The sequence below is a fragment of the Pleurodeles waltl genome, chromosome 12 (genome assembly GCF_031143425.1).
Source record: "Pleurodeles waltl isolate 20211129_DDA chromosome 12, aPleWal1.hap1.20221129, whole genome shotgun sequence".
Lineage (NCBI taxonomy): Eukaryota > Metazoa > Chordata > Amphibia > Caudata > Salamandridae > Pleurodeles > Pleurodeles waltl.
The window spans coordinates 683,865,507-683,892,890 of record NC_090451.1 but is presented as its reverse complement, the minus strand read 5'-3'; the positions used below and the strand labels follow the sequence as shown (position 1 = coordinate 683,892,890).

At 47.3% G+C, this 27,384-nt stretch overlaps 1 protein-coding gene across 1 annotated transcript in view; it reads right to left on the bottom strand.

Annotated features, from left to right (window-relative positions):
* Nucleotides 1-27,384, bottom strand: part of DNAH2 (dynein axonemal heavy chain 2) — a 1,666,550-nt gene that overhangs the window by 663,943 nt on the left and 975,223 nt on the right. Inside the window, exons 45-47 of the mRNA XM_069218683.1 lie at nucleotides 13,923-14,060; nucleotides 13,007-13,165; nucleotides 76-228 (exon numbers count right to left, since the gene is read on the bottom strand). Of these exons, the coding sequence (XP_069074784.1) occupies nucleotides 76-228; nucleotides 13,007-13,165; nucleotides 13,923-14,060 (450 nt within the window). The remainder of the gene's footprint in view (nucleotides 1-75; nucleotides 229-13,006; nucleotides 13,166-13,922; nucleotides 14,061-27,384) is intronic.

Sequence of the window (27,384 nt, the reverse complement as noted above, 5' to 3'; positions counted from 1 at the left end):
CTGGATATGCTATCAAACTAATGCAAAACCTCTCAGAATATTTATTCATTAAGAAATTGTATATCGAATGGATACCTTGTTAGGGAAAGAGCTCTCCACTTCTCGCAGGTAGTTATCGATTCTCTTGCGCCCTTCCTCATCTACGGCAGCACACACAGACCAGACGAAACAAAAAAGGAACCAGAGTTCTATCATTCGGGAATAGTTTTCAACATCTGCTGGGTTCACCTAAAGAAAAGAAAAGAAAATCCTCTGAAGATTTATTCCAAACATCCTTATGTTCAGAGAAGCCATCATGTAGCTGGGGAACTCGTAATGACCACTGTCAATCAGATGTATTCAAAATGGCTTCCCTGTTCAATTACTATGTCTAAGAACCAACAAAGACATAGTAGTGGCATATGTGCTCAAGCCTTATGCCCCCCTTTGTAATATAATGCACCCTACCTCAGGGCTGAAGGCCTACTGTAGGGGCGACCAACGGGTATTACAAGCAGTGTTTTCAGGGGACATGGCGCACAAGCGGGTGCCATGTCGAGTTTTCAATTTGGGGAGTACCTTGTCACTCAGCCTGCAATGGCAGTCAGCGTAAGGTTGGTGCTGGGTCCCCTAGAGAGGCACAAGTTGTTCTGCAGCTCTGAGGGGCCTGCTTTAGTATCCATGCTCTAGGTATAGGAGGCTGGCTCTGTGTGTGGTGGACACCATTGGTGTTACACCTTATACTGGGTCTTGGCAACTCTTATTAGATTGTGTTACAGTGTCTATATGACCAGGGCTCTCTAGTGGTAGCTGTCGTGAGCGGCCAAGACTTATCTAGGAGGAGTGTGAAGCACTTGCAATACCACAGTAGTCACAAAGTAACTTATCACACATGAAAGCAACCACACAGTGTTGCAAAAATAAAGGTACACCAAACTAGATTATTATAGGTAAATCCACTTCTGGAGCTAAGTACACACAAAATATACACAGGTAAGTATTGAGAAATGGCATATAGCGGGGGCCCAACAAGGGGGGGGGAGACAAATCTTATACTAAAAAAGTGGAATGCGAGAATGGGTCCCCCACTAGAGGAAATGGAGTAGTTAGCCAAGGACTGGGAGAGTGGAATCCCAAGAGGTAAGTATCTAGACAATCCCCAGTGACCAGGAGAGGAGAATTAAGTTACCTGGTCGTCCCAAAGGCTAACAAAGGGATTTGTAAATGAATATTACAAAAGCAGGACCAGGCCGGTGGAACCCAATGGTGGATTCTGGATGAGGAAGACCTGCAAAAGAAGGGGACAGAGTCCAGTCCACGCAGGAGTGTCCAGGTGGGGCAGGGGGCAATGCCCACTCTTTTGTGGGTGAAGACACGGGTCGACGGTGATGTAGGAAGTCCAGCTGCACAGCCCAGGAGCTGCAGAGGAGTCCCTGAAGTCACCTAGGAGCTGTCCCTTGTCGGTAGAGAGATTGCAGATGGATCAGTGGTCAGGAGGACCATCAACAAGCACAAGCAAATGCAACTGGAGCTGTTGGAGATTTGCAGAGGTGAAAAGGACCAGCAAGGTCCTGGGGACTCGACCCTTGAAGGGGAGTCTGGGCTGACCCTCAGAAGACAGGAGAGCCAGGAGAAGCAGTCAGGAATTATGCAACTAGCACTGGAATCAGTGTAGTTGCGTGATTCCAAAATGTTTGATATCAAACTTGCCTAGGTTCAGAGAAGCTATTATTTAGTTGGACCACTCATGCTGACCAGTGTTCACTACACAGCTTAAGGTAGCTTCCCCACACTTACAAAGCTCAGGGAATGGAGCCTGGGGTTTGTAGGAGTACCCTGCTCATGTAGGGTACCCTCACACTTAGGGGCATGCACCCTGTCCTTGGGCTGAAGGGCCTACCAGAGAGGTGAATTACAGTGTATAAGTGCAGTGACAGAGATATAAGGCAAGCCTTATGTCTTAAGTGAAAGATGCATGCACCATTTCACGCAGGCTGCAATGGCAGGCCTGCAGGCACAGTGTGCATGGGCTCCCCTGGGTGCATAATACATGCTGCTGCCCATGGGAGACCCCTGGTGTACCAATGCCCTGGGTACCTAGGTACCATACACTAGGGACTTGCATGGGTGCACCAGTGTAGGAAAGTCCTCCTTTTTGCCCTGGTCACCCCCACACTTTTTGGACAGGTACTGGTGGTTACTGACTCTTGGCTGTGCCCTGGGTACTGCTTTCCAGTCCCAGGGCCAGTGCTCTGTGTAAAGTTGATATGCAAATTAGGCTAATTATAATTGGCAAAATTAACCTACCTCTAAGTCCTTAGTATATGGTAGGGCATGGAGGTTTAGGGACCCCAGCATAGGTAGTCCCCCCATAGATGCACTACTGAGGTGTCCAGTGTCATTTTAAAGGCAGACCTGTCTTGCTGGCGGCTTTTAAATTAACGTTACATGCAAATTCTACTTTGGAATTAAAAGTAGTTCCAAAGTCTTAAACTTCCTTATTTTTACATATAAGTCACCCCTAAGGTGTGCCCTATGTGCCCCTAGGGCTGGGTGCCATGTAACTATAAGCAGGGACCTTATAAAATAGTTGTATAAGCCCTGGTGAGGTAAAACAGCCAAATTTGTTTTTCCCTCATTGTAGTGAATGGCCTCCATGGGCTAGAATGGGGAGACTTTAATTTTAAAAGTCCCCTTAAATGACAGATACCAAGAGTTTGGTATCAAATTAATTGGTATAATAAATCCCACAATTTCCAGTTGTTGGATTTAATATAACTTGAAAAGTCCCCTTAAATGACAGATACCAAGAGTTTGGTATCAAATTAATTGGTATAATAAATCCCACAATTTCCAGTTGTTGGATTTAATATAACTTGTTCAGGTAAAGAATTTTAAACTTTACCTAAAAAGTTGCCAACTTCAGCCCTGTAGTGTTTTTGCTGCTGTGCGCCGATTGGCCAGCCTCTGGCAGCCTGGCCAGGCTGCCCTGATGAGGTGTGAAGTGGCCTGGCTTTACAGAAAGAGATGTGTCTGTGGGAGGAGATCTCCCCTCAGCAGATGGTGAGGCAGGAAGGGGGAGGGCTGCCAAACTGGTCTTCAAAGGCAGAGAAGGACACTTGGAGCAGCCCAGCAACACCCCCACATCCTGCAAACCCAGAGAGTTAGGTGCCCCCTTGATTAGATTAGGAGAGGGCAGAAGAGGGGTGTGTTTAGGATTTTTAGCCACACCAGTGGGTGGGCTCAGCCAGATGTAACCTCCAAAAATCACTTTCAGCCATGACGGATTTTTGAGGAATGTTGCCTCCTGGGATTGAATTTTGCCACACTTCCCAGGAAGTGATCATCACAGGAGGAAGAACCCTGCATCTAATTGGAGAACCAGCCCCCCCCTGTTTTTCACCCAGGAGCAAAGATAAAACTGTCAGACCTGCACCCACACCTCAGATCCCCATCAGAGTCCAACAAGGAAGAACTACAGGAGAAGAAGGACTGCCCTGCTGGACCCCTGGCCTGCACCTGAACCCTGCACTCTGAAGGACTGCACCAGCTGCACACTTGGGCTTCACCACAAGAAGGACTTTGCCTGGCTTCAACTGGTTCAAGGAGGGACTCCCTGTTTGCTACAGGTGAAAAATTGCTAACCAGAGTCCCCTGCACCAATTCCTGAAGAAACCAACCAGCTAACCACTGTCCAGTAGCTAAAAAGGAGTTTGCGCAAGGTGCATTCTGGGAGTTGTAGTCCACACCCCCAAGGATCATCTCAGAGCTTCTGGAACCTTGGGGTGAGCTGTGGACCCCAAAAGAACCTTAAAGGAACATCTGGGAGAAGATCCAGAAGTTTGGAGAACTTTTGAAAAAAAGCTCCATAAAGGGACCGACACGCGGCGGCAACTCTAGCCAGCTTGCCTCAACCGCGACCTGGCCTGATTTGCAGGTTCGTCCCGATGAAGAAAATCTCCAAAAAAGACACCAACGTCCGAACGTAGAAAGTTGACCGGGACCTCCCAGCCAGCCTATCCGAGGAGGGCTCCAAAGACGTCGGATCAAGATCCAGGTTTACCCCGGTCGAAGGATTTTCACCTCGAAAAAATGACTAAGTCCGAAGGTAAAAATCTCCACCGAGGGCTCCCGTGACGAGTATCCGGAGAAGAGTTCAAGGAGGTCGGATTGGACTGGCAGGTTCATCCCGCTGAAGAAAATCTTCAGAAAAACGACTAAGTCCGAAGGTAAACTTTCGACCGGGGCCTCCCGCGGGCTGTAGCCGAGCTGGGCTCCATTGTGGTCGGCCTTAAACTTTGACTTTGCCCCAGTCGAGGTGCAACCAGATGACCAGATTGGCGCTTTTTGTTTCTAGGCGCAAGAAAACAATAATTCTTTTAAAATGCATATCTCCGGTTCCCCTTATCCAATTTTATTCGTTTTTGTGTCATTTTGAAGATAAAAATATAATCTATTTTAATCAATTGGTTCTGGATTTTTAAACTGTTTCCTGTGTTTTATTTAATTACTGTTTTGTGATATTTGAATGCTTTACACTCTGACTCCTAAGTTAAGCCTTGTCGCTCGTTGCCAAGCTACCAAGGGCTGAGCTGGGATTAATTTACTGAGACCTAACTGGACCTAAGTGGAGGTTAGTGGCCTATTGCTAAGTGTAGGTACTTACCTGCCCTTACCAATAACCCATTTTCCAACAACTAGTATGCCAATTGTGTTGTGTAAACGTTAACCAACAACCACATTTGGAGGAAAGAGCACAATCACTGGGTTCCTGGTTAGCAGGATCCCAGTGAAAACAGTCTAAGCTCACTGACATCAGGCAAAAAGTGGGGGTAACGATGCCAGAAAGAGTGGGCTTTCCTACACTAGGTACCAGGGGTACTGTAGGAAGCTGGGTTCTGGTTGTAGTACCCCCCACCTTTTTGCCTGGTGTCAGTGTGTTCAGACTCTAGTACACTGGGATCCTGCTAATTATGACCCCAGTGTTTGTGCTCTCTACTCTAAATTTGGTTGCTAGTGAACTGCCAGCCCACGCTACTGCCAACCCCAGACACAGTTCTGCCCTCCTGTTGATGAGCCTAACATAAGCAGGGGAAGGCAGAACAAAGGATTTTCTGCAAGGGTGAGGTGTGATCACCTCTGCCTTTGAAACAGGTGTCTCTGGGCTGGGGTGGGGTGGCCTCTGAGCGCCACCAGACTGCTTTGAAGGGAGCATTTGGTGCCCGCCTTGCATAATCCATTTTGCACTAGTTCAGGAACACCTGGTTCCTGCCCTGGCATGAAACTAAATAAAGGACAGCGGAAGGACCACCCCCATGTCTAGCTCCTCTCGTAGCGAGGTCTGCCAGGTGGCTGGTTGATTCTGCCATCTTGGCAACAAGGTAGGCAGAGGCCCCTGGATGTATCTGACTGGTCTGGGCAGGTAGATGACATCTCTGACCCCCTCTGATAGGTGGGTCACTACAGAGAGTGACCAACCCTGCTTTAGGGTTACTTAAGGGCTCACCCGAGGGTGGGTCCTCAAATTCATTGACCATGGTTCTTCAAGGAACTCTCTGCAAGGCATCTTCTGCTGGCCTCCAGAACCGGTGCTGGTCTGCTTTTGGAACTGATGCAAGACTGTATCTAGTTGGGACGGCTCCCACTGCCACATTGTTTCTCCAGCTCCTGCAAGATTTCTGCAACATCCGTGACTGTGCATCCTCCAGGGTCACAAGGACTCTGCCTGCTTCCAAGAAGCAAGAAGGGATCTCCCTTGGAGTGAAGGAGTCACTCCCCTGCATCCGCAGGCACCTCAAGATAAAAATTACAGGCTGGTTGGATCCTGCTGTTGCATGGGAGACTGTGGACCCTTGCTGCAACCACTGGAACGGAACCCCCTGTGCACCGCAACTGTTGCTCTTCTTAAGACTTATTGGCTGTTCCATCAAGAGACCTTCGAGTTCCAAGAACCCCTCCAAGAACCCCCAGCCTCCAACACTCCAGAACTTCAAGATGAGCTTCCACTCTGCAGCTCCTGCGACGTGGGACTTCTGTTTTGTTGTGCTGCAGCTCTGTGTCTCCCTGTGTCTGCTGATAGTGAGTCACTCATGGGGGCTCCTCCATCTCCAGCTGGCTTTCCTTCCTGCTGAAGGCATGCCCTAACTCTCCTCCAAGGTTCGAGTCACTAGGAACTTGCTAGTCCTTAAAAACCTACAATCTTTCTTGAAGCATCTATTTGCATTTGCCAAGGCTTGTTGGATGTCCTACTGGCCACTGACCCTCCTGTAATCCGGCGACCAACATGGGACAGCTTGTGGGCAACTTCAAGGATCTCCTGCAGCCCCCTGGAGTCTGCAGCTGGACATCTTCCTTTATTTCCTTCACTGTCCTGCAGGAACCTTACCTCCAAGAGGGTGGGCATTGCCCACCGGCACCACTGGGGGTGAATGCTTGATTTGCTCTACATTCTATCCATCACCTGTTGTTTTTGCATTTGTTGCCCCAAGTGGGAAGGATATGCCCAGACGTGGGTCCCGGGCTAGCTATGCCACCAGATTCAAGTTAGCCTGGCTGATGAAGGGTGATACCCTGAAACCTGTTCCAGGATGCTGGTGTCTGGTCCAGGGAAGACCTGGCCTGGCAGTTCGGGCTGGACTATTCCCATGGGGAACAGGGTCAAGACTGATTTGTATATGGCTCGATCCAAACTGGAATGGGATGGCAAGCAAAAAAACTGATGGATTAAACCCAGATCTGTGACTGGGGGTAAATGCTTGATTTGCTCTGCATTCTGTCCATCATCTGTTGTTTTTGCACCTGCACCACCTAGGCATCTCCGAGTGGTCTGGACACTGTACCCTTCTCTTTCAGTTTCTTCTCATATGAAGTCAACCTTTGGGTTCCACCGGCCTGGTCCACGGTCGCGACAGCAGCAGGACAACCACGGCTTCAATTGACTTCAAACAAGGGGTTACGATATTACTTCACCCCTTTGCACATGGGGTCCCTGCTGTAGGTACTCTGTTATTCGGGGTATCCAAAAGTGGGGGAACTCTCCAACCTTCTTTGTGACAAATGGTTTCCTCGGGGTCCAGTAGGAAGGATCCACAATCCATAAAAATACAACTGCGATGGTCTTTTGGTAGCCTATGGGATACCTGTCTCAAATATGCACCTGGGCACCTGTGGGACTTTTAGTACTTACCTTTGGTAATTTACTACTTCCACAGCCCCTGGGATTCTAACACACTTACCTTGGTTGAGCACCTCCATTCTTATACCACTTTCTTGGTCTAGGGTCCCCCCACAATATGGCTCCACATATTTCTATGCTTTTCCTACTTGTTGCGAAGTGTATATTTTGTGTGTAGATATACCAATGTTACCATAGCCTTAGTGTTGTAATAAAGAATACTTTGCAACACCTAGTGTGAACAGTTACTGACTGACTATTGTGGTGTTGAAGTGCTTTACACTCTTCCTGGATAAGCTTGAGCTGCTCACTAGAGCTACCTCTAGAGAGCTTTTGCTATCTGGACACCCAAACACTATCACTGAGGGTGGCCTGGACTCAGTATAGGGTGTACACCATGCTGAGTGCTCTCTCCCATAAATGTAGTTGTTTGTTACTTTCATACCCACAATTGGCATACTGGTGTACCCATGTACGTCTCTAGTATGTGGTACCTAGGTACCCAGGGCATTGGTACACCAGGGGTCCCCTATGGGCTGCAGCAGGTATTATGCCACCCATGCCCATGCAAACTGTGACTGCAGGCCTGCTACTGCTGCCTGCGTGAAAGGGTGCATGCATCCTTTCACTGTCAAACCAACCATTGCACTTAGACCCTACAAGTCACGGCTCTGGTAGGCCCTTCAGCCCAAGGGCAGGGTGCACACCTCTAAGTGTGAGGGTTACACTGCATGAGCAGGGTACCCCTAAAGACCAGGCCAATTCCTGGACTCTGTAAGTGTGGGAAGCCATCTTAAGGTATGTAGTGGACACTGGTCCATAATAGCTACTCCGAAACCAGGCATGTTTGCTATCAAACATGTTGGAATCATGAAGCTACAAAATTCCAGTGTTAGTTGCATGATACCATGTAGTCTGGTGGTTCCCTAGGTAATCCCCTAGTTCTGCCTATGCAGCCTTAAGGGGTCCAGCTGACAGCCTCCACTGCTCCTGACTCCTTGCATAATCCGGTATGCACCAGTTCAGGAACCTCCGGTTTCCACTCTGGCGCAAAACTACACAAAGGACAGGGGAATGACCAACACCCATGTCTAGCCCCTCCCCTAGGGAGGGGCTCAGAGGTCTACCAGCTGGCCATTGATTCTGCCATCTTGAAAATAAGATGTGAAGAGGTCCCTGGAAGCATCTGGTTAGTTAGGCCAGGCAGGTGACGTCCGTGACCCCCTCCGATAGGTAGGTCACTGTAGAGGTTGACCAACCCCCTCTTAGAGTTATTTAAAGGCTTCCTCACAGGTGGGACCTCAGATTGGTCAAGCAAGACTCTACAAGGAACTCTCTGCAAGACATCTTCTGCTCCTGGCCTCTGAAACTGCTACTGTTCTTCACCTGGAACCGAACAAGTCTGCTTCTGGTGGAAAGGCTCCCACTGCAACATTGTTTCCCTGGATCCTGCAAGAATTCTGCAACATCCAAGACTGTGCATCCTCCAGGGTCACAAGGACTCTGCACCAGGAAGCAAGAAGGAATCTCCTGTGGAGTGATGCAGTCACTCCCCTGCATCTGCAGGCACCTCAAGGCATCGTCGACTGTTTGGTGGAGTCTGCGGTCTTTGGACATACAAAGATTCTACAACACAGGTGGTGAGTCTGTGGCCTACTCTAGGTCCTGCTTGTCTTCCATCCAAGTTGGGAGACTGTAGGCCCTTACTCCTGCCACTGGACTGGCTCACCTGTGCACTGCAACAGTTGCATTTGCCAAGGCTTGGTGACTCTTAGAAGCCCCGGCCCCCAGAACTCTGCAAACCGAAGATCAGCTCCTGTCCTGCAACTCATGCGAAGTGGGATTTCTGTTTTGCTGTTCTGGTAAGGCTTCCTTGTGACTCCCTGTGTGTGGCACCTGTGGGGGCTCCACCGGCTTCTGTTGGCCTTCCTGTGTGCTGAAGGCCAGCTCTGACTCCCCCTCCTGGGTAGAGTCTCTTGAACCTTGCTGGTCCCCACAATTCTGGAAACTCCTCTTCTGCTTCAATTTGCACTTACCAGTGCTTGTTAGTGACCTGGCTAGTCACTGACCCTCCTGCAATCTGGCGATTGTCAAGGGACAGCTCGTAAGTGACTCCTGGGATCTTCATCGACTCCTGAGCCCCGCAGCTGGACTTCTTCACCAACTTGCAGGAAGTTCATCTTTAGGACGTTGGGCATTGCCATCTGCGCCATCTGGGCACCTCCTTGGGTGCTGGACTATGTACTCTTCCATTGCAGGTCCTCAACGTCCGGAATCCATCCCTGGGTTCCACCAACCTGTCCCACAGGTCCTGACAGCATCTGAATAATCCAAGGCATCTACAGTCTTCTGAGAGAATTCCTTCTCCCCTCTGCATCTGGGCTCCTGGTGTAGGTACTCCTGTCTTCCGGGTATTATGGGGTAGGGGCACTTTCCATCCATCCTTTTGCCTGCTGGTTTCTACGGGGTCTGCTTGGAAGGGTCCTGAATTCCACAAACTCCAACCACTACTTTCTCTGTTAGCCTATGGTGCAACTGGGTGGGTAACTGACTTACTCCTAGTTGCTGGGGTCACCTACTGTACTTACCTCTGACGTTTCTAACTGGCCCCAGCCCCTAGCTAACTGCCACACTTACCTTGGTTGAAGTCCCACTTTCACATTCCCTGTATATTTCTATGCTATTTTTGCTGGTTATTTTGTGTGTATAATTGTATGTAGTATCTTGAAAGGGAGGTACACCAACACCAATGGTAGTTTGGTAGTATTGCGGCAATAAAATATCCTTTATTTTTGCAACACTTGTGTGGTTCTTCCTTGTGACTAAGTTATTGTCTGAGTACTGTGATATTGCAAGTGCTTTACATTCATCGATACGCTTTAGCTGCTCACCTCAGCTTCCCCTAGAGAGCTTCTGCTATCTGGACACCTATTCATTATCACTGAGGGTTGCCTGGACTCAGCATAGGGTGCCACACCATAGGTGTACACCATAAAATGAGCCAGCCTCCTACAACCTGGTTAGCAGGAACTCAGTGCACTTCCATCAAAGTTGCATCTAAAACCCAGGCAAAAAGTGGGGGCACTGCAACCAGAATTCAGCTCCCTACAACCATTAACATAGCACAAACTACACTCACTTCAATCATTGTTAACCCAACATTCTAGATCATGTAGTGCCCTGTTACAAATTGCCCCAAGTGGTGTCATCACCGTCCCTGCACAGCAACCTACTTGGCGCCCTTGGCTCCCATTTACCACTTGCTCAAAGTTGGACCCAGCAGAATACTCCCAGTTCCAGGGAGTTTAACTAATAAACTCAATTAACTCATAAAGTGAAACTGTCAGGACTTGTCGATCATGGCTCTAGTATTCCCCTACCAACCCCCTGTCCTCCTACTCCTACTCCAACACCGCGCCTCCCCAGAGTTAAAGGGGAACTCGTAATGGGGCCCACAATCAGCACATTCATGACAATTAAAATATTTGTTCAACTGTGTGCTAACACAATTCATGTCTCACAAAGTAAGCTCAAATCAAAGACAGCACTTATGGCATCCTGGTTTAAAAGAGAACCCTATACCACATAGAAAGCAAGATTGCCTCAAGAAGTGTGCTCCCTCTATTGTGTATTGATGCGACACTCCATACCCCACAAAAAGCACGTCCAAAGTCAATACCTACTCCTTAAGTATTAACCCAACAATCTACACCACAGATCAAACACAGTCATATCAAATACATCACTAACCAAAGACTGTGATAAAACAACACTCCATTTCCCGTAGAGTACATTCAAACCGAAGACAGCAGTTAGTTTACCCTTTTTAAAACCCTATACCATACAGCTAACACATTGATATCTAAACACACCATTTCCTATATAGTGTAATATGATACTCCATGTCGCGTAGCAATCACACCCACATGCCTCTGCCTTTAACACACAATTCCATACTTCAGATCGCACATGTCTCTGGCAAACAACACTCATTCCATCCAGTGTCACTCTATACCACAGAGCAAACATGTCCAAAACAAAGACAACACTCATTTTACCCAGTGTTAACACAACCTTTACCATGCCCCAAACATGCTCTACTTAAATATAACCCTCACTTAAATATGTTAACAGGGCACACCATACCATACAGCATAGAATGTTCCTCCAAAAAGGCAGTACTCAATCCATGCACTATCACAACAATCATCACCAAACAGAAAGCACAACCATGTCATATAAAAACATATTCCAATACATGGTTTGAGACAACACTCCATATCGCACAAAAACATCCTGAAATCAAAGAAAGCACCCAGTCCATCCTTTGCTAACCCATCAATTTATGCCATACAGCAAGCATGTCAACTCAAATGCAGTGGTTGTTGCACTATGTTGTGATAATGTTCCACACATTAATGAAAACATGTTATCAAAGTTAACACTTACTCTACCCTTGTACAAGTTTTCTACCTCACATCAAGCATGTCCATGTCAAACACAGCACACACTCCATCATTTATTAACACAACACTGTATACAATGCAGCAGTCAAACCCTTATTGAACTCAGTGCTCACTCCATTGTGGGTTAGGATAACAATTCACACCTCAGAGAAAGCAAATTTATATGTAAAATACTACTTACTTAAAACAAAACTATGTACATCACACAGCCCTTGATAGTTCAGCAAGCATGGCTATAGAAAACAGCACTCACTTGAAAAAGCGTCAACCACATACTCTATAATGCAAAGGGCTCATGCCCTTATTAAGCACAGTTACCAAAAACATGGCATCCAGCACTGACATAACAAAGCAATCTATAAAATAACCAGCACTGCTGAGGTTGTTTTTCACTATAATTTTCTAATAAATTTAGTGATATTGTTTCTTAAGTTGAAATGTGGTTGTGAGTTACCCGAATTCAAGAAAAATAACAAAGGTCTATAAAGCACAATGGATTGCCCCAATATAAATGTAATGTGTGTGTTCACAACTTCAATTTTGATACCACAGTATAGCGCTGAGTCCGTCCATCCACACATCCCATAAAGGGCAACAGCTATTCCATTGCATAAACACTAACCGTACCTCAAACATAATGGCTCTAGCACTCACAAACCCTTCCAAACGACAAAGAAAGCTGTTCCTCTTTAATCATAACACATCACTCAGTGTGTATCACAAATAATCTTTTAATCCCTAACACATCAGTCTGTACAGCTTAGCAAGAACATTGGACCTTATTTAGAGTAGCAGACACCATACGCTGTCAAATCATGGTAGATAGCCATACGTCAAATTACAAGAAAGCACTTGCAGTATGGCATAGAGATGCCCGTTACATCTGTGGAGGAGTATCCTGTCTATCAAACTCTAAATAAAGCCCTTTATCTATTAACAAGCACTGTCACACCCTGAGTGTACTTTCAGTTATACTTACACATCTCCTTGAATAGCAAATCTGCTATTACTTTAGTAACCATAGCTTATGTGTGAACCAGGATGGACAAGGAGAAAGTCACTCTTGCATTCTAAGCACCACCCAAGGATCTGTCAAATGAGGCAAAGCCATTTGGAAGGACACATTGTAGGAAAAAGGTCAATGATCAAAGTCTGACTAGGGTGGTTGAGACTGGCACCTTCAACAAAGGCACCACTTCTGATATTGGCACCAGTCAGTACTCTAAGCGTAATGTGAGCTACTATGATGTCAAGTCAATGAATCTCATTACCAGGCATATAGTTTAAGGCCATTGTTCCATTTGTATAGTACTCCAGATACACTACTCTGCTTCATGCTCTGTTGTTGCTCCTTAAGACTGGTATACCTTGTTTACAGCATACTTACTCCATTGTCCAACGTTGCTAGGGCATCATAGAGTTTGCAGAGGGAGATCACTCCACTGCTATCGGGGATAGGGACCAACTCTACACAGTTATGCTTCTTAAAGTGCAAGATTTTCTCAACAAACTTGTCGAAGAGGCGCTGCAGTGTTTCTACTTCTCCCTGTGGATAGAAAGAGAGGGCCAATCAAGGAAAGAAAGGGCCAATCAAGGAAAAAAATCAATATCTTTATGACTACCCCAAAAGATCAGACCGACGTTCCCGTCTATTGCTCAATAAAAAAGTACTCTCTCCTGGTAATAGTGTTTCATCAAACTTTACATCATAAACAGAAAACAGGCCAGCCAGAGTGCCTAATGTTAAAATGAGAACTTTGGATCCTAATAATTTAAATTAAAACTTTGCTCTGCAAACAGCTGCTCATGGATTGGGTAAGTCACCTTCAACAGTAAAACAAGGCCGAAAGGGGTCAGCAGCAAGTAGAACAATGTATTGGAATTACCACTATTGAGCTGCAAGCAGCAGCCCCTTTAATCCCCTAGCATGTGTGTAATTTAGGGAAGGTGGAAATGAGGTTCTTAATATTTTACAAATTCCATTCCTCTTTGAAGTCATGTAAAGAAGATTAGCCATCCCATGCAGCATAGCCATGTACTATAAGAGAGTCATACTCTTAGTACAGCTCTCTTGCACCACCCTGTACACTGCAAGCCTAGTGCTCTAATTTACCAGAGTAGCCATCCTCAGGCAGGCCCACACAGGAGGTTTGAACTTTTGCAATCTACTGTTGTATTATGGTGCCTAGACAACCCTAAAGACGCTTCAGCTCTTGAGCATGCCCGAGAAATTTCAGAGCCTTGGGCCCTCTTCAGATTTTCAACATCTGCTGTTGAGCAACGGACATACTAGGTAAGCATACCTTAGGCCGACGTTCCAACCAAGACTGAACATACGGCTTCCAGCCCAAATTTGTATGATCATTGTAGACCATTCCACAACGGGACACAGTGGCAGGTGAAGCAACGGCCAAGTCAGAGACTTCAAACAGCAGAGAAACCTAAAGGAATAAATGTGGCAAACACATTGTTAGTAGTGTGATCGCCCATGGTGCTGCTATGTTACTAATGGAAAATAAGGCGATGAGCATGATTGGTTTACAAACAATAGTACACATTGAAACAAAATTATTTACCTGTCTCTATTTGTTCTGAAAAATCTTCATCTTAAACATTTCTGTTGGCCAGGCAGGAGTATGGAGACTATCTTGAATGTCAGAGCGCATTAGAGATACCTAGAACATGATTTCGCCTAAGGATCACAGTATTCTAGTAAAAAGATTCATAGGAAATCATGGTTCTAGGTATCTTCCTCATTTGGGGGAGCTAAACAACTGAAAACATAAGATCGATAGCACAATGAAACTCATGTGTTTCTAGAAAAAAGCCAATTAGGTTTGTATCGCAATCCTTGTAAACCTCAGATCCCAAAAATGCTATAATTGACTTCCTTTCAAAACTCTTATTAATTACTGGTTACACTAGGCAAATTGTACATAACAGAGGGAAACCTTTAAAGTTATGAAAATTACATTCACCTCTGATAAATGTATGACAAGGGATATATTGGATCTTCGATGTAGACTTCTTATGGGCAGGTCAGCACTCTAAGGGAATCCACTTGTACTTGGATTAATCTGTTGTGATAAAGATCAATATACAGTGGGTGAGAGGTTCTCACCACCGAAGGGTTTAGAGCATGGGTTCCTCACCTCAAAGATGTCATCTGAGATGGATGAATGGCCCTGGAGGTCCAATAACTTAACCAGTTACAGCTGCAGAATTCTCATGTGCAGTTTGGATTAATATACTGCCTCTCTGCACGAAGCATGTGGTAATAAAAGTCACTGGAAGAGCCAAGAGGCTGTATCCTAGAAAGTGGCTTAGAGGCTCCTTAAAAGATATTACTCTTTTTGTTAAATTTTCTGGGTGAGGGAAGGCACTGGCCAGCTACATGTGTAGGAATGCCCTTATGAGCAGAATCCTTAATGGTATCATATAGGATATTAGAATGTTCACAAAGAACACAAAACCCAAGCCCAAGCACTGCAAAAAGTGGAAGTAAGTTTGACCTTGATGTGCAAAGTATCAGAGCCACTGTGGCCAGATAGGGCGACAGGCAAGATCCAACAGTGCCACGGCTACCTGCTAAGTGCATGTGTAGATGGAGTGTTAGATTTTAGCCACCAGAACTAGGCAGCCATGAAAGTAAGGCAAAGTTTGGGTCACAATAAGCCTTCAGTTTCTGAGCAGTGAACACCCTATCCCTTAACCTTGGCAAGTGGATCTGACTGAAAGATGATGTCAGGTGAATGGAAAAGATGACTTTGCAATATTTGATCCATTCTAGGATATTTAGCAGTATGTTCTGCAATTGGTCAGAGAGGGTGATCTCGGCATTGGTGTGGAAGGGCTCTTCGAATGCCCTTGAGTTGCTTGACTGATCACAGGGTCTAGTTTGGGATGACCCATTAGGCATGTTGGTGCATCATCTGGTGCTTCATATTTCTTATCCAGTGTGGGCATGATTCCTGATACAGTAGCTGGATTTTTCATAGTACGAATACCCTCTTGCCATATGAAGTCTATTATGGGTATTGCTTTTAACGACTTCTTCATGGGCTCCTTAAAATCATTCAGGAAACAGTCAGCCTGTTTGGTGCATAAGGGCAATTAAAAGCGCTTTGCTGCTCGTTCCATAACATTATGAAAGCCACCTATATTGTTGGGTGGTGAGACAACTGGAGTTGACAGAGGTGGAGATGGTGTGTGTATTACGTAATCATCCCACTCAGCAGCTGTTGAAGCCTGGTCTCTTATCTCCCCTGCTTCCTCTTGATCCCCCTTTGAGGTGTCAGGGTCATCTGCTGGTGGATCTCCCAATGGTAGTGTTGACAGGGGAGGTAATGATAGAGGAAGTGTGGTGGGACGAGCCAGTGGCATTTGATGTGGAGATCTTATGGGTGTTTAAAGATGGAAAGGAGGTGCAGATGGAGCAGGTTCAGGTATTGCTCATAACACTCTCTGAGCATATCATGAAGATTGGATATCAACTCTTGTGGCATCTGAATTGCTCCTGCAGATTTTGGGGAGAATGAACGAGTTACTTACCTTCGGTAACGACTTTTCTGGTGGATATATTAGCTACCTGTGGATTCCTCACCTAATGAATACTCCCATTGCACCAGCACTCGACGGAAATCTTCTTCCTAGCTTCTGCAGGTCGACGAGGACGTCACATTTGCCCACGCGACGCCGTCTGACGTCATTCAGGCAATAAGAGGTCCTCGCCGACGTCAGTACCAACATTTTTTACGTGCCTGAGAATAATAATCCATTGAGATGAAAGAACCATAGCAATATTTAATGACATTTCAAACAAATACATCATTCTGAAAAGTCGATCTACCAATTTATTTTTTATTTTTTTTAACAAGTAAATAAATATATGAACTATATATAAATATATATATATATATATATATATATACACATAAGCATATATACATGATATATACCAATCCTCAAAACCAAGAGGAGCACACTCAAGAATTACTTGGTTAGACCAAACAGGCAACGGGGAGGCGGGTGGGACCGTGAGGAATCCACAGGTAGCTAATGTATCCACCAGAAAAGTCGTTACCTAAGGTAAGTAACTCGTTCTTCTGATGGATACAAATACCTGTGGATTCCTCACCTAATGAATAGAGTCCCAAAGCAGTACCGCACTCGGTGGTGGGTGCCTGAATGGTCAAACCAAGAAATCCTGCAGCACCGACCGTGCAAAATGGCCGTCCCTTCTGACCTCAGAGTCCAAGCAGTAATGTTTCGCAAAAGTATGAAGGGACGACCAAGTTGCGGCCTTGCAGATGTCGACCACAGGAACACCTCTAGCCAAGGCCGAGGAGGCCGACTTAGCTCTGGTGGAATGAGCTCTTATACCATCAGGGGGATCCTTCTTTGCTAAAGAGTAACACATTTTAATGCAAAGAACAACCCACCCGGAGAGTGTTCTCTTGTGGACTGCCTTTCCTCTCCTCTTTCCCACGTAATCGATGAAAAGCTGATCCTCCAGCCTGAAATCCTTTGTCCTGTCTATGTAAAAGCTTAACGCCCTCTTTGGGTCCAAGCAGTGTAGTCTCTCTTCTTCCTTTGAAGGATGAGGCGGAGGATTAAACGTGGAAAGAGTAATTGTCTGAGCCAAATGAAAGGGTGAAACAACCTTCGGAAGGAAAGCAGCCTTGGTCCTCAACACCACCTTATCCCCATAAAAAGTTGTATAAGGGGGTTTTACCGATAGAGCCTGCAACTCACTCACTCTCCTTGCAGATGTTATAGCAACCAGGAAAAGAACTAATAATCTTATGGGGCAAGAATGCATAGGCTCAAAAGGTGACCCCATAAGGAAAGTTAGGACCAAGGACAAATCCCATTGAGGCATAACGAAAGGATTTGGAGGAAATTTATTCATAAGGCCCTTCAAGAATCTAAGTACTATAGGAGATTTAAATAACGAAGGCTGGTCTGGAAGACAAATAAAGGCTGACAAGGCAGACAAGTAACCCTTAACAGTAGCCACTGCACAACCCCTCTGTGCTAAAGACAAAGCAAAAGATAAAACATCCGACAAATGAGCACGTAAGGGATCAATCTGCCTCTCTCCACACCATACCACAAATTTAGACCACCTATTAGTGTAGATAGATTTAGTGGAGTGTCGCCTGGCCGCTAAGATAACATCCACTACATCAGGCGGGAGAGAAAAGGAACTCAGGTTGCCCCGCTCAATCTCCAGGCATGAAGGTGCAGGCTCTGGAGGTTGGGGTATAAAACCTGCCCCTGCGACTGCGAGAGGAGGTCTGCCCTGAGAGGGAGACGGAGCGGAGGGCACAGTGAAAGTTGGAGAAGGTCGGAATACCACCCCCTCCTTGGCCCCTCCTTGGCCAATCCGGAGCAATTAAGATTACTTGGGCCCGGTCTTGGCGAATTTTCCTCAACACTCGAGGAATCAAGGGTATGGGGGGAAACGCGTAAAGCAACTGGTCGCACCAGGTTCTCTGAAACGCGTCCCCCAACGCTCCTTGCACCGGATACTGGAGGCTGCAGAATAACGGGCAGTGCGAGTTTTCGCGGGTGGCAAACAGATCTATCCGAGGAAACCCCCACATCTGGAAGATTAGACAGACTTGATCTGGATGGAGACGCCACTCGTGGTCGGCCGAGAAATGTCGACTGAGACTGTCCGCACTTACATTCAAGACTCCGGCCAGATGATTTGCTACCAAACAAATCTGATGGTCCTTTGCCCAGGACCATAGCCGAAGAGCTTCTCTGCAGAGAATGTACGACCCCACTCCTCCCTGTTTGTTTATATACCACATCGCAGTAGTATTGTCCGTTAGGACCTGAACCGACTGACCGCGAAGGGATGGGAGGAAGGCCTTGAGAGCCAAACATACAGCCCGTAACTCCAACAGATTGATATGAAACATCTGTTCCTCTGGAGACCAAAGCCCTTTGATCTCCAGGTCCCCCAGATGAGCTCCCCACCCTAGAGTGGAAGCATCCGTTATGACCGTGGTCACTGGTGGAGGCTGCGTGAACGGCCTTCCCCGGGAAAGATTGTCGCCCACAATCCACCACTTCAAATCCGTGGCAGCATCTCTGGAGATCTTTACAGAACCTTCGACATCTCCTTTGTGTTGAGACCACTGCCCTCGGAGGCACCACTGAAGAGCCCTCATGTGCCAGCGAGCATGCGTGACCAACAGTATGCAGGAGGCAAACAGACCGAGCAGACGTAGGACCTTGAGGACTGGAATGACCGCTCCACTTTGAAACATTGGAACCAACGCCTGAATGTCTTGAATCCGCTGAGGCGGAGGAAAGGCTCGATTCAATGTTGTAACCAGTACTGCCCCTATGAACAGGAGGCGCTGAGAGGGCTCTAGGTGAGATTTGGGCACGTTCACCGAAAAGCCCAGGTCGAACAACAACTGGGTTGTCGACTGCAGATGATGCAACACAAGCTCCGGGGACTTGGCTTTGATCAACCAGTCGTCCAGGTACGGGAATACTGCTATCCCCTTCCTTCTGAGCTCTGCCGCAACCACCGACATCACCTTCGTGAAGACTCGAGGTGCTGAAGTAAGACCAAACGGGAGGACCGCAAACTGATAGTGCTGCGACCCCACCACAAACCGGAGATACTTCCTGTGCGACTTGAGTATCGGGATATGAAAGTAAGCATCCTGCAAGTCGACAGACACCATCCAGTCTCCCTTGTTCAACGCCAAAAGCACCTGAGCTAGGGTCAGCATCTTGAACTTTTCCTGTTTGAGGAACCAATTCAAAATCCTCAGGTCCAGGATTGGTCTCAACCGACCATCCTTCTTGGGAATCAGGAAGTATCTCGAGTAACAACCCTGAACCAAATCTACCGCGCCCTTTGAAAGGAGGACTTGAACCTCCTGTTCTAATAACAGGAGGTGTTCTTCTGAACAATAAGATGGGCGGGGCGGGATGGGGGGCGGAAACTCCCGAAAGGGAAGGGTGCAGCCTTTTCCCACAATGCTGGTAACCCAGGAGTCTGATGTGATGACCTCCCACTTGTGGAGAAAATACAGTAACCTCCCCCCTACAGGAGAAGAGTGAGTGGGAATTGGTGGAAGCCTAAGGCTGCTTCCCCTGCTGCACCCCTCCAGAGGAAGAGGAAGAGGCAGAGTGCTGTTGAGAGGCTCCCCTGGTTCGGACCCTACCCCTCCCTCTGAAAGACCTATAGGAGAGAGAGGAGGTAGGCTGCTGGAATTTCCCCCGAAAGGAGGAGGAGGAGGAGGAGCCACGACCAAATCCTCGAAACCTCCTAAAAAATCTGGAGGAGGCAGAAGAAGTGGCTTGCAATCCTAGCGACTTGGCCGTGGCCCTGCTCTCCTTAAACCTCTCCAAGGCCGAATCTGCCTTGGCACCAAAGAGCTTGTCCCCATCAAAAGGGAGGTCTAGCAGGGTCGACTGTACATCCGATGAAGACCCTGAGTTACGAAGCCAAGCCTGCCTCCTCGTAACTACAGCAGTACCCATTGCTCTAGCCACAGAGTCAGTTGTATCCAACCCAGATTGGATAACCTGAGTTGCAGCAGCTTGAGCGTCCGATACCAGATTCAATAGCCCTTGAGGGACCTCCGTATGCGTAGATGTAATTTTGTCCATCAGAGCATAAATGTACCTCCCTAAAATACACGTAGCATTGGTGGACTTTAATGCCATGCTACATGACGAGAACACCTTTTTGGATGCCATGTCCATCTTCTTGGAGTCTCTATCCGATGGCACAGATGGAAAAGACCCAGGCGCAGATCTTGCAGAGCAGGAAGCCTGGACCACCAAGCTTTTAGGTGTTGGATGTCTGGTAAGAAAGCCAGGGTCAGCCGGTGCAGCCCGATATCTCCTAGCCACAGACCTATCGACAGCTGGAGAAGACACCGGCTGCTTCCAGACCTCCAAAACAGGTTCCAGCAGCGCCTCGTTGAACGGCAAAAGTGGTTCCGCTGATGTAGAGGCCATGTGCAACACCTCTGTCAACAGATTCTGCTTCGCCTCAGTCTCCGGCAAAGGCAGTTCCAAGAAGTTAGCTGCCTTCCTTGTAACAGCATGAAAAGTGGCTGCCTCTTCCGTATACTCCCGAGGAGATGACAAGTCCCACTCAGGGGAAGTATCTAGGCCACTAGCCGTGTCCAGCCCATGGAGACCCTCACGAGAGTCCTCAATCTCTCCTTCCTCCAGGTTCTGCTGATACTCCTGTTCTTCCAGGAGACGGAGAGCAAGCCTCCTCGAGTGCAGCCTCTCCTCAATCCTCGGTGTCTACATGTCATCAGCAGATGTCGAAGAACGATCTCCGGATCCGTCCGACGTCGGGTCTACAGGCGCCACAGGTACCTTCGGCGCCGAACCAGGAGTCGGATGGAGAGAAGACTGCTTCGGAGTCGTAGAAGGCCTAGACGGCGTCACTGGACGAAACCCCGAAGCCGCTGGAGCCGAAACTCTCGGAGCCGAAGTCTCTGGAGCCACCGGAGCCAACACCGGCGCCGAGCCCACGTTCCCCAGGGGGAGAAAGGGCATAAAGGGTGCTGGTCGCAGCGTAGACGGAGCACCCATGTTAAAAGCCAAAGGGCCCGAAGGCCCAGCCGGTGCACCACCTGGAGCCATCTGCTGAAAGATGGAGAACATTGCATTTAAAAATGCGGTATTATCGGCTCCAGGGGCCGGAAAAGCCAGGTACTGGGGTGACTGGATCGAAGGCGACACCGACGCCGTCCTCGACGTCTGTAACGTCGGAGAAAACATTTGAGGCTGTGGAACCTCAAACACTGAAGGCGGTTGGCCCGAAGACCCGGGCGAAGTCGGTGAGGCTGGAGAAGGCAACGGCGTCGACGGATGGGGAGTGACTGTGGGACTGACCTCCCAAGTCTTCCGACGCCGTGTCGATGGCGACCTCGACTGAGACCTCTCTTTACTCGACCAGCGCCGTGATTCTCGACGACGCCGGGAGTCCCGATGACGCCAATGAGATTTCGGTGACGAGGATTTTCAATGGTGACTCTTCTTTTTCGACTTCGCCATAAAAAGCTTGGCCTCGCGCTCTTTCAGGGCCTTCGGATTCATATGCTGACATGAATCACACCTGCCAACATCATGATCGGAACTTAGACACCACAAACAGTCGGAATGTGGGTCCGTTACCGACATTTTGCCCCCACACTCACACAGGGCTTAAAACCTGACTTCCTCTGCGACATTGTAATCTCAGAGAAAAAACACAGCCAAAAAACACACTGTAACTGTCAAACAGCAACAGTAGCTCCCTCGAAGATAACCGTTTCGAATGGCACGGAAAAAAGGGAACTGACGTCGGCATGGACCTCTTATTGCCTATATGACGTCAGACGGCGTCGCGTGGGCAAATGTGACGTCCTCGTCGACGTGCAGAAGCTAGGAAGAAGATTTCCGTCGAGTGCTGGCGCAATGGGAGTATTCATTAGGTGAGGAATCCACAGGTAGTTGTATCCATCAGAAAGACTTGATATTGTTCTTGTGCCTGTTCACCCAGTTATGAGTCATCCTAATAGTAATGGTCATCATCTTCCTCCTCACTTGAAATTTAACACGCAGTTCTGAAGGGCAGTGAGCAACTCCAAAAAATAACTTCCTCTTCTGAGTCCTCATCTAGGAGATGCTTTGGCGGAAATGGAGTAATTTTGCTAGGAGAAGAGTGTTCTTGAAGTATAATTTTTTTTTGGAGATGTTCCAGAGTGTTACAAGCTTGCAGTAGGCATTAAAAGTGTTAGAGGTGCCTTTTTATGTCTCCATCGACGGTGACTTAGTTGTTTTTGTCACTCACTGTGGTTTTCTTATTGAGTCAGTAGTGACAGTTATGTTCATTGAGGAAATCGTCATCGACGGTGTGGTAGTTAACGTTGTCTTCATCGACGTTGGTGTCATCAATGGTGCCTTCGTCAACCGTGCCCTTGTTGATGAGGCTGTCGTCAACAGTGATGGAGCTGGTGTTGATGGTTTGCCCGTCGACGAGTCAGTCAACAGTGGTGGTCTCGTCATCGATGATCTCTTGGTGATTTTTTTGTTGTCAGCGAGATAGGGGTTTTCTTCGCTTTCAGAGCCGTCAACGTTAATTTATGTGAGATTACTGTTGTTGACGCTAGTGGAGACGAGGAAATTATCAGCAGCAGTAAACAAAATGTCATGGTGGTGTAAGTCGTCGATGGTGTTGTATACGATGTGTAAGAAAATACCCTCTTTCTTGGCATGGTTACCCCCATTCTTTGCCTGATGTCTGTGTGCTTGACTGTGTTCACTGGTATCCTGCTAACCAGGACCCCAGTGATTATGCTCTCTTTCCCAAAACTCTGTATTTCGCTCTCAATTGGTATAGTGGTGCCCCCTTATATGTTCCTAGTATATGGTACCTAGGTTCCCAGGGCATTGGGGTTCCAGGGGATTCCTATGGGCTGCAGCATATATCTTGCCACCTATAGGGAGCCCATGCAAAGGCTTCTGCAGGACGGCCATTGCAGCCTGCGTGAAAAGGTACAAGCACCCTTTCACTGCCATTTACACTGCACCAGGTAACTTATAAGTCACCCCTATAGTAGGCCCTTCAGCCCTGAGGGCAGGGCGCAAAGTACCTATGTGTGAGGGCACCCCTGCACTAGCAGAGGTGCCCCCACGACCTTCAGGACCATTTTCCCAGACTTCAAGAGGGCGGGAACGCTATTTTACGCGTGAACTAGACATAGCTAACATAATGGTAATTCGGAACATAGGCCTGTTTGGTATAAACCGTGCAGGAATCATACCCCCATGCTTTTGCAAGCACTGGTTGTATGATCCAATGCACTCTGGGGGATCCTTGGAGAACCACTAGTACTGCCATCACAGCCTTCTGAGATTTTCCAGGCAGCCCCAGCTGCTGCCACCTCACAGACAGGTTTCTGCCCTGCTTTTTCTTGAAAAGCTCGAGCCCAGGAAGGCAGAACAAAGGATTTCCTTTGGGAGAGGGGAGTTACACCCTCTCCCTTTGGAAATAGGTGTTACAGGCTTGGGAGGGGTAGGCTCTCCAAGCCACTGGAAATGCTTTGAAGAACACATTTGGTGCCCTCCTTGCATAATCCAGTGTACACCGGTTCAGGGACCCGTAGTCCCTGCTCTGGCGCGAAACGGGACAAAGTAAAGGGGAGTGACCACTCTGCTGTCCATCACAACCCCAGGGGTGGTGCTCAGAGCTCCCCGAGAGAGTCCCTGGGTTTTGCCATCTTGGATTCAAGGTTGGCAGGGAACTCTGAGAGCATCTGAGTGGCCAGTGCCAACAGGAGACGTCAGAGCCCTCCCCTGATAGGTACCTACCTTTTTAGGGCTATTTAGGGACTCTCCTTTGGGTGGTTCCTCAGATTCGGATTGCAAGACTCCAGCAAGAATCCTTTGCATCCTCCACTTTGACTTCTCTCTGAAGAAACTGCATCTGGACCCTCCAGGAACTCTACAAGCTGCAACAAAGAAGCAATACGCATTCTGCAACATTGTTTCTCTGGCAACTGCAACTGTTTCTCGGTCGTGCATCCTCTGAAGACAGCCCATCTTCAGCCTGCATCAGAAGGGTGAAAGAATCTCCCATGGGATAAAGGAGTCACTCCTCTGCTTCTGCAGGCACCAACTGCAACAACAACCGGCTGCGTAGATCCCCTCTCCTGCTGAGCTGTGTGGATCCTGCATCACGGGTGGTGGACTGAAGTGATCCCGACGGTCCTCTCTTCCAACTGTCCAACTTTGGTGGAGGTAAGAGCTTGCCTCCCCACGCAAGACAGTACCCCTGTGCACCACATGGTTTGCAGCTTCCAAGGATTGTTGGCATCCTTCCTCTAAGTTCTTTGTGCATCCTGTAGTGGTTCCACGGCAACGTGGGGGCCTTTGTCATAGTGCTGCATGGGCCTCTTTTGCAACTTCCTTGTCCCCGGGCTGTGGGACTCCTGTGTGCGCTGCCTGGTCTTCTGTGGGCTCTCTGAGTGGCTGATGGCCCCTTCTGACTCCCTCTCCTGGGTAGAGCCTACCTGGGTCCTTCCTGGTCCCGGACAGCGCCATTTTCCACTAACTGCAAGTTTTGTGTGTGCCAAGGCTTGTTGGCGGACTCTGACAACGCAAACCCGACTGCAATCCTCCATACGGTGTGGGACATCACTTGCATCCTCCAGGCACCTGACTTCGTCTTCTTGGGTGCAGTACTGACTGTTCATCACCGGTGCTTCGTCCTTTGCACCTTCATCTGCGTTAGCAGGGGCTCCTGTTCTTCCTGGACTCTTCTGTGCTTCTTGGACTTGGTCCCCTTCTTCCAGAGGTCTTCTTGTCCAGGAATCCACTGTTGGTGTCTTGCAGTCTCTTCTGGGTTTTGCATCGTTTCTGTGTTTGTTCTGGGAAAGTTACTGTGATTTACTCATGCTTTCCTGGTCACTGGGGTGGGTTCTAGTACTTACCTATGGGGTTGTCTAGTACTCCCAGCTCCCCTCTACACACTACACTTGCCTAGGTGGGAAACCGACGTTCGCATTCCACTTTCTTAGTATATGGTTTGTGCTTCCCCCTGGCCCATTTCTAACTATTGTGATTTTCACTAATTGCACTGTTTCCTAACTGTTTTATGCCTATTTCTGCATACTAGTGTATATAGTTTGCGTATTACTTACCTCCTAAGGGAGTATAGTCTCTATGGTATTTTTGGCATGTGTGTCACCCAAATAAAGTATCTTTATTTCTGTAACAGTGAGTATTTTCTTTCATGTGTGTGAGTACTGTGTGACTACGGTGGTATTGCATGAGCTTTGCATGTATCCTAGATAAGCCTTGGCTGCTCATCCACAGCTACCTTTAGAAAGTCTGGCTTCTATACACTGCCTACATTTCACTAATAAGGGATAACTGGCCCTGGTATAAGTGTAAGTACCACAGGTACCCACTACAAATCAGGCCAGCCTCCTACACAATTACATTTTTCAACAGACATACCTTTTGGCAAAGGAAGTTATTTTGACATTTTTTTTTAGGGAAACATCCTTCACTGCGGGTGTTCAAGGCTCTGAGGAGACCTTAAAGGAATCCTCTGTCGTCTTTGGACCTATCTCCTCAGGTTTTTACTTTGTAAATGGTGAGACTTTTTAAGGGCCTTTATGGGTTGTACTGAAGGCTCGTCTTCTTGTGATCCTTCTCTCCTGCTGGATTTTTCAGTCTTTGAAGAGTCATCACTGTCTTCCTCAGAGACTATGTTTTCCCTTGATTTAAGTCTCTGTAACCACAAGAGTAATATTTCCTCCCTGTCCTTCAGGGTTTTCCGGGAGAATATATGGCAGATCTTACCATCTTTATCTTTGTGCTCTGGGTTGAGACAGTAAATACACTCCTTATGAGGGTCATCTAAATGTAATCTCTTTTTGCCACAGCTATTACTTGGCCTAAATAAAACCTTTTTAGGATATTTTGACATGGTCTGTGAAATCTAAGTTGATATATGACGAAGATTACATCTGATCTGAGAAGACTCTTTCCAAAAGTAGGTGTTCTGAAGAATAAACTGAGCAGAGCTCAGAGAGACTCCAATAACAAGACGTGCAGTAAAGAAATATGACTTTTTAGGATATTCTGACATGGTCTGTGAAATCTAAGTTGATATATGATGAAATTATATCTGATCTGAGAAGACTCTTTCCAAAAGTAGCTGTTCTGAAGGATAAACTGAGCAGAGCTCAGAGAGACTCCCATGACAAAACATGCAATAGAAAATATGAGGAACCTTTGTGGTGAGGGTTCTAAAGAGTGTTGTCACCTGACTTAATGGACTTTGGGTCATTTTCAATGATACTAACTAAGCTATACCCTTGAATGTCTTTAACATTGACGTCTATGCATATTGTACTCTGCTGCTTTCTACGTTGGGACTCCCACTTAGACGACGGGGAATGATTCAAGTATGTAAATCTATGAAAAATACACCAATACTGGAGAAAGTTGCCAAACTAGTTTTCCGGTGGCCATGTAACCCTTAGGTAGTCACACCTCTAGGGTGGAATACCAAGCTCCACACACCGAGAGAGGGGTGCTCTCATCTTTGGAGTGGGTAGAATATTCCATTCTGGGATAACCATATGTCACATATGACAGGAAGTTGTCATCAGGTGAGAGGGGACCTGTTATTCCCTTTCTCATCCCTCAGGGCAAGTTCTGGAAATGAAAGTGACAGCCCTGGCATAAATACCTCGCATCACTCCTGTACAGAAGAGCAGACTGAAAAAGAACTGCCCTGATGTTTCCTGGACCCAGCATAATGATGCACCAAGACTGGACTGCACCTGCTTCTTCTTGGGCTAGTAAAGAGAGACCTGTGGTACCCTGTTCGAGGAAAAGTTGTGCCTAAGCCTCAGACATAAGGAATGACTCCAACAGTCAGTTGCCTAACTTCCTGTTAAAGCTATAAGAAGACCTCAGTCACAGGATCAGCATCATCAGCATCCTACATCAGGACCACTCCATTATAGTCTGTGCTGTTTGCTCACAGAGCCTGGAACTGAACTGGAGACTGCTTTGACTGTGAGGTAACTGGCAAACAAGCTTAATTTGAATGAAAAGCAATAATTTAATGTTTTGCTTATTATTTATTTTTCCAGAACCAAACTCTCAAGTGGATTTTGTTCGTTTTGGTGTCTAAAAACTCCTAAAAATAAAATCTATTTTTTATAAATTGGGGTCAGATTTTCTTTGTGTGGTGCTTCTCCC